The sequence below is a fragment of the Aegilops tauschii genome, chromosome 4 (genome assembly GCF_002575655.3).
Source record: "Aegilops tauschii subsp. strangulata cultivar AL8/78 chromosome 4, Aet v6.0, whole genome shotgun sequence".
In the NCBI taxonomy this organism is placed as follows: domain Eukaryota; kingdom Viridiplantae; phylum Streptophyta; class Magnoliopsida; order Poales; family Poaceae; genus Aegilops; species Aegilops tauschii.
In genome coordinates this window covers 444908818-444921830 of record NC_053038.3, presented here as the reverse complement: position 1 = coordinate 444921830, position 13013 = coordinate 444908818, and the positions used below count along the sequence as shown (strand labels likewise).

The following is a 13013-nucleotide window of genomic DNA, read 5'->3' as shown; positions in this document are numbered from 1 at the left end:
CGATCTTGCTGTAAAAAACAAAAACTTTTGCGCTCACGAGATTAGATGCCATTTTTTACTGGAGAGTGATTTTAGGTTGATTATTTTTGCAGATGATTAATAGACAAATTCCTCAGGTCCACCAATTTATTTCAGAATTTTTGGAGTTACAGAAGTATTCGAATGATACAGGTTACTACAGACTGTTCTGTTTTTGAAAGATTCTGTTTTCATTGTGTTGTTTACTTATTTTGATGAACCTATGAGTAGTATCGGAGGGTATGAACCATAGAGAAGGTGGAATACAGTAGATATTACACCAATATGAATTTAGAATAAGTTCACAACAGTACCTAAGTGGTGATTTATTTTCTTATACTAACGGAGTTACGAGTTTTCTGTTGAATTTTGTGTTGTGAAGTTTTCAAGTTTTGGGTAAAGATTCGATGAACTATAGAATAAGGAGTGGCAAGAGCCTAAGCTTGGGGATTCCCAAGTCACCCCAAGGTAATATTCAAGGACAACCAAGAGCCTAAGCTTGGGGATGCCCCGGAAGGCATCCCCTCTTTCGTCTTCATTCATCGGTAAATTTACTTGGAGCTATATTTTTATTCACCACATGATATGTGTTTTGCTTGGAGCTTCATTTTATTTTATTTTGTTTTGCTTGCTGTTTGAATAATATCCCAAGATCTTAAATTCTTAAATGTTAGAGAGTCTTCACATAGTTACATAATTATTCAACTACTCATTGATCTTCACTTATATCTTTTGGAGTAGTTTGTCATTTGCTCTAGTGCTTCACTTATATCTTTTTAGAGCACGGCGGTGGTTTTACTTTGAAGAAATAGATGAACTCTCATGCTTCACTTATATTATTTTTGTTGGGGAACGTAGTAATTTAAAAAAAAATCTACGCACACGCAAGATCATGGTGATGCATAGCAACGAGAGGGGAGAGTGTTGTCCACGTACCCTCGTAGACCGAAAGCGGAAGCATTAACACAACGCGGTTGATGTAGTCGTACGTCTTCACGATCCGACCGATCAAGTACCGAATGCACGACACCTCCGAGTTCAGCACACGTTCAGCTCGATGACGTCCCTCGAACTCCGATCCAGTCGAGTGTTGAGGGAGAGTTTCGTCAGCACGACGGCGTGGTGACAATGATGATGTTCTACCGACGCAGGGCTTCGCCTAAGCACCGCTACGATATTATCGAGGTGTAATATGGTGGAGGGGGGCACCGCACACGGCTAAGAGATCAATGATCAATTGTGTGTCCAGAGGTGCCCCCCTGCCCCCGTATATAAAGGAGCAAGGGGGGGTTCGGCCGGCCAAAGGGGAGAGGCGCGCCAGGAGGAGTCCTACTCCTACCGGGAGTAGGACTCCCCCCCTTTTCCATGTTGGACTAGGAGAGAGAGGGGGAAGAGGTGGAGGGGAGGAAGGAAAGGGGGGCGCCGCCCCCCTCTCCTTGTCCTATTCGGACTGGGGGGAGGGGCGTGCGGCCCTGCCCTGGCCTCCTCTCCTCTCTTCCACCTAGGCCCACTAAGGCCCATTAAGTTACCGGGGGGTCCGGTAACCTCCCGGTACTCCGGAAAAATCCCGATTTCACCCGGAACACTTCCGATATCCAAACATAGGCTTCCAATATATCAATCTTTATGTCTCGACCATTTCGAGACTCCTCGTTATGTCCGTGATCACATCCGGGACTCCGAACAACCTTCGGTACATCAAAACATATAAACTCATAATATAACTATCATCGTAACGTTAAGCGTGCGGACCCTACGGGTTCGAGAACTATGTCAACATGACCGAGACACCTTCTCCGGTCAATAACCAATGGCGGAACCTGGATGCTCATATTGGCTCCCACATATTCTACGAAGATCTTTATCGGTCAGACCGCATAACAACATACGTTGTTCCCTTTGTCATCGGTATGTTACTTGCCCGAGATTCGATCGTCAGTATCTCGATACCTAGTTCAATCTCGTTACAGGCAAGTCTCTTTACTCGTTCCGTAATACATCATCCCGCAACTAACTCATTAGTTACAATGCTTGCAAGGCTTATAGTGATGTGTATTACTGAGTGGGCCCAGAGATACCTCTCCGACAATCGGAGTGACAAATCCTAATCTCGAAATACGCCAACCCAACAAGTACCTTTGGAGACACCTGTAGAGCACCTTTATAATCACCCAGTTACGTTGTGACGTTTGGTAGCACACAAAGTGTTCCTCCGGTAAACGGGAGTTGCATAATCTCATAGTCATAGGAACATGTATAAGTCATGAAAAAGCAATAGCAACATACTAAACGATCGAGTGCAAAGCTAACGGAATGGGTCAAGTCAATCACATCATTCTCCTAATGATGTGATCCCGTTAATCAAATGACAACTCATGTCTATGGCTAGGAAACATAACCATCTTTGATCAACGAGCTAGTCAAGTAGAGGCATACTAGTGACACTCTGTTTGTCTATGTATTCACACAAGTATTATGTTTCCGGTTAATACAATTCTAGCATGAATAATAAACATTTATCATGATATAAGGAAATAAATAATAACTTTATTATTGCCTCTAGGGCATATTTCCTTCAATTTTGAGAGTCTTTTAGAACAACATGGTAATTTGCTTTGGTTATAAAATTAGTCCTAATATGATGGGCATTCAAGATGGGTATAATAAAAACTTTCATATAGAGTGGATTGAATACTATGAGAAGTTTGATACTTGATGATTGTTTTGAGATATGAAGATGGTGATATTAGAGTCGTGCTAGTTGAGTAATTGTGAAATTGAGAAATACTTGTGTTGAGGTTTGCAAGTCCCATAGCATGCACGTATGGTAACCGTTGTGTGATAAATTTGAAGCATGAGGTGTTCTTTGATTGCCTTCCTTATGAGTAGCGGTCGGGGACGAGCGATGGTCTTTTCCTACCAATCTATCCCCCTAGGAGCATGCGTGTAGTGCTTGGTTTTGATGACTTGTAGATTTTTTCAATAAGTATGTGAGTTCTTTATGACTAATGTTGAGTCCATGGATTATACGCACTCTCACCCTTCCATCATTGCTAGCCTCTTCGGTACCGTGCATTTCCCTTTCTCACCTCGAGAGTTGGTGCAAACTTCGCCGATGCATCCAACCCCTGTGATATGATACACTCTATCACACATAAGCCTCCTTATATATTCCTCAAAATAGCCACCATACCTACCTATCATGGCATTTCCATAGCCTTTCCGAGATATATTGGCATGCAACTTTCCACCGTTCCGTTTATTATGACACGCTTCATCATTGTCATATTACCTTGCATGATCATGTAGTTGACATCGTATTTGTGGCAAGGCCATCATTCATAATTTTTCATACATGTCACTCTTGATTCATTGCCCATCCCGGTACACCGCCGGAGGCACTCATATAGAGTCATATTTTGTTCTAGTATCGAGTTGTAGTCTTTTAGTTGTAAATAAATAGAAGTGTGATGATCATCATTATTAGAGCATTGTCCCGTGTGAGGAAAAAAAAGGAGAAAGGCCAAATAAAAAAGAGAAGGCCCAAAAAAGGCCAAATAAAAAAAGAGAAGGCCCAAAAAAATGAGAGAAAAAGAGAGAAGGGACAATGCTACTATCCTTTTCCACACTTGTGCTTCAAAGTAGCACCATGATCTTCATGATAGAGAGTCTCTTATTTTGTCACTTTCATATACTAGTGGGAATTTTTCATTATAGAACTTGGCTTGTACATTCCAACAATGGGATTCCTCAAATGCCCTAGGTCTTCGTGAGCAAGCAAGTTGGATGCACAACCACTTAGTTTCTTTTGTTGAGCTTTCATACATTTATAGCTATATTGCATCCGTTGCATGGCAATCCCTACTCCTCGCATTGACATCAATTGATGGGCATCTCCATAGCCCGTTGGTTAGCCGCGTCAATGTGATACTTTCTCCCTTTTTGTCTTCTCCACACAACCTCCATCACCATATTCTATTCCACCCATAGTGTTATGTCCATGGCTCGCGCTCATGTATTGCGTGAAAGTTGAAAAGTTTGAGAATACTAAAGTATGAAACAATTGCTTGGCTTGTCAACGGGGTTGTGCATGATGAGAGCATTTTGTGTGACGAAGATGGAGCATGGCCAAACTATATGATTTTGTAGGGATGAGCTTTCTTTGGCTATGTTATTTTGAGAGGACATAATTGCTTGGTTAGTATGCTTGAAGTATTATTATTTTTATGTCAATATTAAACTTTTGTCTTGAATCTTATGGATCTGAATATTCTTGCCACAATAAATAAGATTACATTGATAAATATGTTACGTAGCATTCCACATCAAAAATTCTGTTTTTATCATTTACCTACTTGAGGACGAGCAGGAATTAAGCTTGGGGATGCTTGATACGTCTCCAACGCATCTATAATTTTTTTATTGTTCCATGCTATTATATTACCCATCTAGGATGTTTTATATGCATTTATATGATATTTTATATGATTTTTGGGACTAACCTATTAACCCAGAGCCCAGTGCCAGTTTATGTTTTTTCCTTGTTTTTGAGTATCGGAGAGAAGGAATACCAAACGGTGTCCAATTGACCTGAAAATTCACGGAGATTATTTTTGGACCAAAAGAAGCCCACGGAGTATCGGAGATGGGCCAGAAGAGTCCCGAGGCACCCACGAGGGTGGGGGCGCGCCCTACCCCCCTAGGTGCGCCCCCTACCTCGTGGCCGCCTCGGAGACCCCCCTGACTTGTTCCCGACGCCAACACCTCTTATATATACCCAAACTTCCAGAACATAACCTAGATCGGGAGTTCCGCCGCCGCAAGCCTCTGTAGCCACCAAAAACCAATCGGGACCCTATTCCGGCACCCTGCCGGAGGGGGGATCCCTCACCGGTGGCCATATTCATCATCCCGGCGCTCTCCATGACGAGGAGGGAGTAGTTCACCCTCGGGGCTGAGGGTATGTACCAGTAGCTATGTGTTTGATCTCTCTCTCTCTCTCGTGTTCTTGATTTGGCACGATCTCGATGTATCGCGAGCTTTGCTATTATAGTTGGATCTTATGATGTTTCTCCCCCTCTACTCTCTTGTAATGGATTGAGTTTTCCCTTTGAAGTTATCTTATCGGATTGAGTCTTTATGGATTTGAGAACACTTGATGTATGTTTTGCATGTGCTTATCTGTGGTGACAATGGGATATTCATGTGATCTACTTGATGTATGTTTCGGTGATCAACTTGCGGGTTCAGGGACCTTGTGAACTTATGCATAGGGGTTGGCACACGTTTTCGTCTTGACTCTTGATACGTCTCCGTCGTATCTATAATTTTTGATTGTTCCATGCCAATATTCTACAACTTTTACATACTTTTGGCAACTTTTTATACTATTTTTGGGACTAACATATTGATCCAGTGCCCAGTACGAGTTCCTGTTTGTTGCATGTTTTTTGTTTCGCAGAAAATCCATATCAAACAGAGTCCAAACGGGATAAAAACTGACGGATATTTTTTTGGAATATATGTGAATTTTAGGAAGTGGAATCAACGCGAGATGATGCCCGAGGGGCCCACGAGGGTGAGGGGCGCGCCCCAGGGGGTCAGGCACGCCCTGGGCCCTCGTGGCCACCCCGTAAGGCGGTTGGTGCCCTTCTTTCGCTGCAAGAAAGCCAATATCCGGATAAATATTGTGTCCAAATTTCAGCCCAATCGGAGTTACGGATCTCCGGGAATTTAAGAAACGGTGAAAGGGCAGAATCAGGGAACGCAGAAACAGAGAGAGACAGAGAGATAGATCCAATCTCGGAGGGGCTCTCGCCCCTCCCATGCCATGGAAGCCAAGGACCAGAGGGGAAACCCTTCTCCCATCTAGGGAGAAGGTCAAGGAAGAAGAAGAAGAAGAAGGGGGCTCTCTCCCGGTGGCGCCGGAACACCGCCAGGGCCATCATCGTCACCGCAATCTACACCAACACCTCCGTCATCTTCACCAACGTCTTCATCACCTTCCCCCATATATCTACAGCGGTCCACTCTCCCGCAACCCGCTGTACCCTCTACATGAACATGGTGCTTTATGCTTCATATTATGATCCAATGATGTGTTGCCATCCTATGATGTCACTACAAGAAATATGTCAACTTGCGACCATCACTATTGGTCACTGAAAGGTCATTGTTTTTCATTTGCGACCTTTTTTTAACCAAAAACAGAAGGTCAAAAGCTGGCGGTCGTAAACTGAAATTAACGACCTTCTTCGGGATAAGGTCGTAGATGTTTTCGACCAAAACAAAAGGTCGTTGAACCCATGACCTTCTGTTTTGGTCACTGGCTGTCTGCCCAGGCCACGTCGGATCCGACGTGACAATCTGACATGGCAAAAATGCGACCAATTGAAAAGGTCGTTGATAAGATTCAGCCCGGTCCGATTCGATGTCTATATGGGCCGAGCCCACTAATTCAGCCCATTTATTATTATTTTTCCAGTCAATTATGATCACCTACATGGGCCTGACCCAACAATTCAGCCTTTTTATTTCATTCCATTTCGCTGTCCATTTCATTAAGCCTTTTTTACAGGTTTTTCATAAATGCAGAATATTCCAGTCCACTATAGTTTGGGCCACAGCCTTTTTAGAGCCCAAATACTATTCGATCCAGTAGAACATTCATCTTTTTCATTCACATATTTCATTTTACACATTTCAAATGCAAACAATCAATAATTATCTCAATTAAATGATCAAATCCACAAACTCACAACAACACATACATGTCTGCACGATACAATAAAAAGCAAATACACATGCACCATCAACTAAAACTATGGTGCAGATCTCCAGGCTTCTTTTGATCTTCGGTTAGAGCAGCAGCCACCTCGACGACATTAGATCTTGATCTACATAAATTATTAGTGAGATACAGTGGAAGTTAAATCATTGCCAATAAAATATATCCATTCAAGAGAATAAAAATTATACATAAATGCCCAAATGCCTCAGTCCAGCAAGCACTAAGCATGGCATAGCAAAACTTCCAAAACTTGACTGCAACACGTTAACATATGAAGCATAATGATAAAATAGAACAATGGATTTACTGTGTTTATATTCTTGTGACCCTGTCATTTGTTACATGATACACTCATGTGTACATATTCTGATAACCATTACCATCTAGCCAACAAAAACATGGACATGATACCAATTACCTACTAAGACATAGAAAGTCATTCACTACAAACAATAAACAGAAAATACAGCAGAGAGAGTGTCTCTTTTAGCAGATGTGGTGGTCGCTGCCGAAATTACAGAGTTCAATACAGACAAGGCAGCTTAATACAAGATAAGATAAAAAATAAGCCACATATTTTCTGCTAGCAAACAATAGGTTGAAACCAAGTCATGGCTGCGAATACAGGAACTAAGTTATAATGACACTGGTCCCTTTAATGTTTTACTTTATCTGGTCATAAAGACTGAAAGTTCAAGAGAACTACTTGGATGTTATAACAGTTTCAATGCGTTTAAATAACAGTGTAACAAAAGCCAGCCATGCCAAGACGATCATGGTATCGCAGACCACGTAGGCAAGAAAGGGGAGGGACCAAAAAACTCACCTAAACCACTCATGCTGCATCCAGCACCGCTCGCACCACCTGTTCCTGCTCAAATAGAGTAGTATGTCATGGGACGGTGACTTATCAATAATAGCATTTCAGGAAAACATGAGGTTTACATGATAGTATGTAATGGGACAGTGACCTATCAATCACATAACACAGTCCAACAGAAACATCTCTATTTGCCCCTAAACTAAACCAAGATAGTATGTATTGCAGATAAAACCAACCTACAGCAGCCATGGTACTAAGAAGAGCAGTAGGTCAGCCTCCTATACACCCAACCTACAGCAGTTGCGGCTACACCCAAACTACATCAGCAGTTCTACCGGTAGCAATAGATCGAGTCAATTGTCTCACCTATAGCAGCTCAACAGGAGCGAAGTTGAGGAGGGCCGGGGCAGGAGCAGCTGGATGCAGGTCGTGGGCGTGGTCGGGGAAGGACGCAGGTCGTCTGAGGATCCCGTCGACGCTGTCGCCGTCTTGGTTGCCGTAGAGCTGTGGCCGTGGCTGTGTCCACATGCCTGTATCCAGCCTGCAGCCATCATACATACATTCAGTTTATTCAGCATAATCCTACTGTCATTTCCGAGCGAACTAGCCAGAGTTCTGTAGTGTAAATATGTATCTGAAAATTGAATTATTTGTATCAAGGATAGTACTATGAAATAATTTCTCGCAAACTGGTTCAGATTGCCTTCTAGCATCTTTACAGTAGGCATAATGCAAATACCAACTGTTTCCATTCAACTCCTTCTACTTATGTATAATACTACAAGAGTCCAGACAGCTTGCAATTTCTAACTGAAGATTAGCAGCAGTTCCGTTTCAGTAAATTGTTCTTCAGACAGTTTCATTACATTGTCTTCCAACACAAGCTGGTCATGTCAATGCAGCAAAGAGTATCGACCAATAGGAACAAGGAAGCTGGCAATGGCGCGTCTCACCTGGCGTCCCGGCCATGACGAAAATGATGTCAAGGGTCTGCCTGCTGTGGGGCAGGTCGAGGACCAGTGGTGTAGTCTCGCGGGTTTTGCATCAACTTAAGCCTGAGGCACAGGCCAATCACCGTAGCCATACTGCAGTGCTGCACAGTCGGGGTGAAGGTTATCCTGCAAAGCAATTGTAAGGTGTGAACAGTGATCCCCAAAAGTTCAAGTTGGATGATAGTTCTTGACTTCTTGCATGAAACAAAATAGATTTCGTGCGAGCAGACTGTGTACAGTGCAATGAGAATAATATAGGATGCTTTGCTCGCAATAAGTAAATGCATCCTGAAGGTCGCAGATCCGTATACAGAATGAAGTTATGTAGGATCAGCAAGCTACGGGGAAATATAATCCCAACAAGAAAGCAAACTCGCGCGACTTATTTTTAATCTATTTAATAAAGGCACTCAACATTGTGTTTCTGTATGCACCGTGCTTTCAAGATCACACTCCGAATCTCTACTGTGATATCGATGAGAAATGGCCATTTGTGCTAATTATCTTATCATGAATGTAAATATGCATTTCCACCACAAACCCACAATGATTCTGGCTTCTTATAATGGAAGGGGATCATAGAGAAGAGATTGGAGGGCTCATAGGTGGATGAGTGCAAGATGCTGCAGGAGAGAACGCCTGCAACTAAGCAATTGACATTGAAAATTAACACTAGAAACCTTGAGACGGACTAGAAACCTTGAGCAGCACCTTCTAGTCCCAAACCGAACTCCTAATAATCACTAGAAACCTTGAGCAGCACATTCTTGCAAGTATACGTACCAGATATGGAGACGGAGACGGACTACTGGGAGACGGAGGCAGACTCCTGGGAGAGCACACACCGTATCTGCTCCAGTGAGTAGGGGTGCTCCGGGTCCTTGATGTCCTGCACCGTATCTGCAAACGCCCAAATCAGTTCCCCGTCAGTCAGTGAAGCTAAGCCAATCAATGGAGGAAAAAACCAAAGAAGGAAACCGAGGGATCCGGGCGCTTCCATTACCGAAGACGTCGAGCGCGTCGAGCGCCGCATGCGCGGGGTGGACTATGTGCTCCGGCCGCTCGTGCATGAGGCGGGGGCGTCGGTGAGGAGCCAGCGGAGGTGGCGGTGGAGGTGCGGGCGCCGAGGGCGGGATGAGCGCGGCGGCCCTTCGACGGAAGGCGGCGAGTGAGGCATCAGGGACAGGGTGGGTCGGCGGGCGGAGGAAGAGCGGCGTGGAGTCTGCGTCCTACGGGAGGCGAGGAGGAGCGGGTGGTGGCGCGCGGGGCGGACGGAGGAAGAGCGGTGTGGGGTCTGCGTCCTACGGGAGGCGAGGAGGAGCGGGTGGTGGCGCGCGGGCGCGGGCGGCGGGCTCGGTTGAATCAGGGGTCGCGCTTGGCCACTGGAGGACGCGCGCGCCCGATCTGGCCCGATGAGAGGAAGGAGCAGAGGGATGGGGTCACCGTGGTGAGCTCGGCGCCACCGGAGAAAGGGATCGGGCGCCGTAGGTGGTGGTGGTGGCGGCGGCGAGGAGTGGTGCGGGGGAGAGGAGCTCACGTTGGTGGGTAGGGTTTGGTGGAGAGAGGAAGATACGAGTGGTGCGCCGCCGCCAGGGACGAGGGGAATGAGACGGAGGAAGGGAGATCTGAGCTAGGGTTTGGGCTGCGGGTGGGGTATCTCTTTTTCATTTTTTTCTTTTTTCTGTAGATAAATGGATGGATGGATGTGGGATGGAGAGATGGATGGATGGATGGGCGCCATGTCATCGATCCGTGGGAAGAGTTCTGATTGGTTCGGAAAACCAGTGATTTAAATAGTTTCCAAGTACAAAAAAATAGAGGGATTTTGTGAAGTAGCTATCAAAAATATTTTGCAAAAGGGCATCCCAAAAATTTTCACTAGAGTTACACCATATTTTATGGATAAGTACCAATTTGTATGCATTTCTGATCTTTCTAGCTATTTTTAATCATTTTTCGAGTGGCAAAAATGGGTTTTTTTTGTGAAGAACCTACCAAATAATTGTTGCAAAATTGGACTCCATCAATTTTATAAAATACTAGTCCATATTTAATATACAATTGACCAAATGGTGTCAAAAATCTTTGATCCACCTCTCGTGAAAAAGACAAATTTCTGCCGATTCGGCAGGAAGCGGGTCAAATTTAAACTACAGCAGCATCATAGTTTACTCTTTATTTTTTCCAAAAATTATTTATAGGTACATAAGCATCTATTTAATCAGAGAAACACCAAAAAATCCAAGATTCAACCACTAGCTACGAACGGTCATTCCCGCCGTTTTGACCGCATTTTGAAACGGGCATAAAAAATTCAAAAAAAAACAAAAAATTGGAAAACCTTTGCATTGTGTCATTACATATGACCAAGTTGCCAGAAAAAATAATAAACTTGTAATACAGCAATTATTTTAAAAAAAGTGTTCTCAGAAACAAGCTATCATGTGTGGAGATCAATGGCTTTCAAGCCAAATGATCAATCTTATGGCCACATTCATGGCATAGTTTGTTCAAATGATCTCATATTGTGCACAAGGGTGCATATTGGAATGGAAAACAATGTTGCCTAAGGAAGTTTTCATTTTCTTTGGACGAAAAAATCATTTTCCATTTTCTGAGTGCCCAAAATGAGGGGGTTTTGTGAAGAACCTACCAAATAATTGTTGTAAAATTCGACCAAATCAATTTTATAAATTATTAGGACATATTTAATGCATAATTGACCAAATGGTTGGGTGTCAAAAGTTTTTATCCACCTCTCGTGAAAAAAACAAGTTTCTGCCGATTCAGCTGGAAGCGGGTCAAATTTGAACTGCAGCTGCCTCATAGTTTGCTCTTTATTTTTTCCAAAAATCATTTCTAGGTACAAAAGTATATATTTAATCAGAGAAACACCAAAAAAATCCAAGATTCAACCACTAGCTAGGAACGGTCATTCCCGCCGTCGCATTTTGAAACGGGCATAAAAAATTCAAAAAAATCAAAAAATTGGAAAACCTTCGCATTGTGTCATTATACGTGACCAAGTTACCAGGAAAAATAATAAACTTGTAATACGGCAATTCTTCTAAAAAAGTGTTCTCAGAAATGAGCTATCATGTGTGAAGATTCATGGCTTTCAAGTCAAATGATCAATCTTATGGCCACATTCATGGCATAGTTTGTTCAAATGATCTCATATTGTGCACAAGGGTGCATCTTGGAATGGAAAACAATGTTTCCTAAGGGAGTTTTCATTTTCTTTGCACGGAAAGTTCATTTTCCATTTTTCGATTGCCTGAAATGAGGTTTTTTGTGAAGGAACTACCAAATAAATGTTGTAAAAATGGACCAAATCATTTTTCTAAATACTAGGCCATGTTTAATTCACAATTGACACAATGGTTGGGTGTCAAAAGCCTTGATCCACCTCTGGTGAAAAAGACAAATTTCCGTTGATTCAGTAGGAAGCGGGTCAAATTTGAATTGTAGCTGCCTCATAGTTTGATCTTTATTTTTTCCAAAAAACATTTCTAGATACATAACTATCTATTTAATCAGAGAAACATCAAAAGGTTTCCAAGATTCAACAACTAGCTAGGAACGGTCAAGCCCGCCGTTTTGACCGCATTTTGAAACGGGCATAAAAAATTCAAAAAAAAACAAAAAATTGGAAAACCTTCGCATTGTCTCATCATATGTGGCCAAGTTTCCAGGAAAAATAATAAACTTATAATATGGCAATTAGTTTAAAAAAGTGTTATCAGAAATGAGCTATCATGTGTGAAGATTCATGGCTTTCAAGCCAAATGATCAATCTTATGGCCACATTCATGGCATAGTTTGTTCAAATGATCTCATATTGTGCACAAGGGTGCATCTTGGAATTCCAAACAATGTTGCCTAAGGGAGTTTTCATTTTCTTTGCATGGAAAATTCATTTTCCATTTTTCGAGTGCCCGAAATGAGGTTTTTTTGTGAAGGAACTACCAAATAATTGTTGCAGAAACGGACCAAATCATTTTTATAAAATACTAGGCCATGTTTAATGCATAGTTGACAAAATGGTTGGGTGTAAAAAAAATTATCCACCTTTGGTGAAAAAGACAAATTTTCGCTGATTTAGTAGGAAGCGGGTCAAATTTGAACTGCAACTGCCTTATAGTTTTCTCTTTATTTTTTCCAAAAATCATTTGTAGGTACATAAGTATCTATTTAAGCATAAATACATGGTTTGGTGGTGATATGTTGAGGTTTGGACGGTGGCCCAGGGCCCCAACTCCAAAGCGCGTAGACTCGCATGCCCGCCGCGTGGTCACCGCGTGACCGTGGCATTGCCATGCGTTCTGGGAAGCCTAGGCATGTCTAGTAGGTTTGGCACTCCCCAGGTAGATACTTGGAAGAAAATAAC

The 13013-nt window shown here is 42.8% G+C and overlaps 1 protein-coding gene across 1 annotated transcript; it reads right to left on the bottom strand.

The window, feature by feature from the left end:
• Positions 1-7997: 7997 nt before the first annotated feature.
• Positions 7998-9693, bottom strand: LOC109739378 (uncharacterized). Its single transcript, XM_045227707.1, has 4 exons — positions 9627-9693; positions 9433-9523; positions 8630-8749; positions 7998-8172 (listed from the first exon to the last, which is right to left on the bottom strand). Exons 1-4 carry the CDS (start codon positions 9691-9693, stop codon positions 7998-8000), a joined length of 453 nt encoding a protein of 150 aa, XP_045083642.1.
• Positions 9694-13013: the final 3320 nt, after the last annotated feature.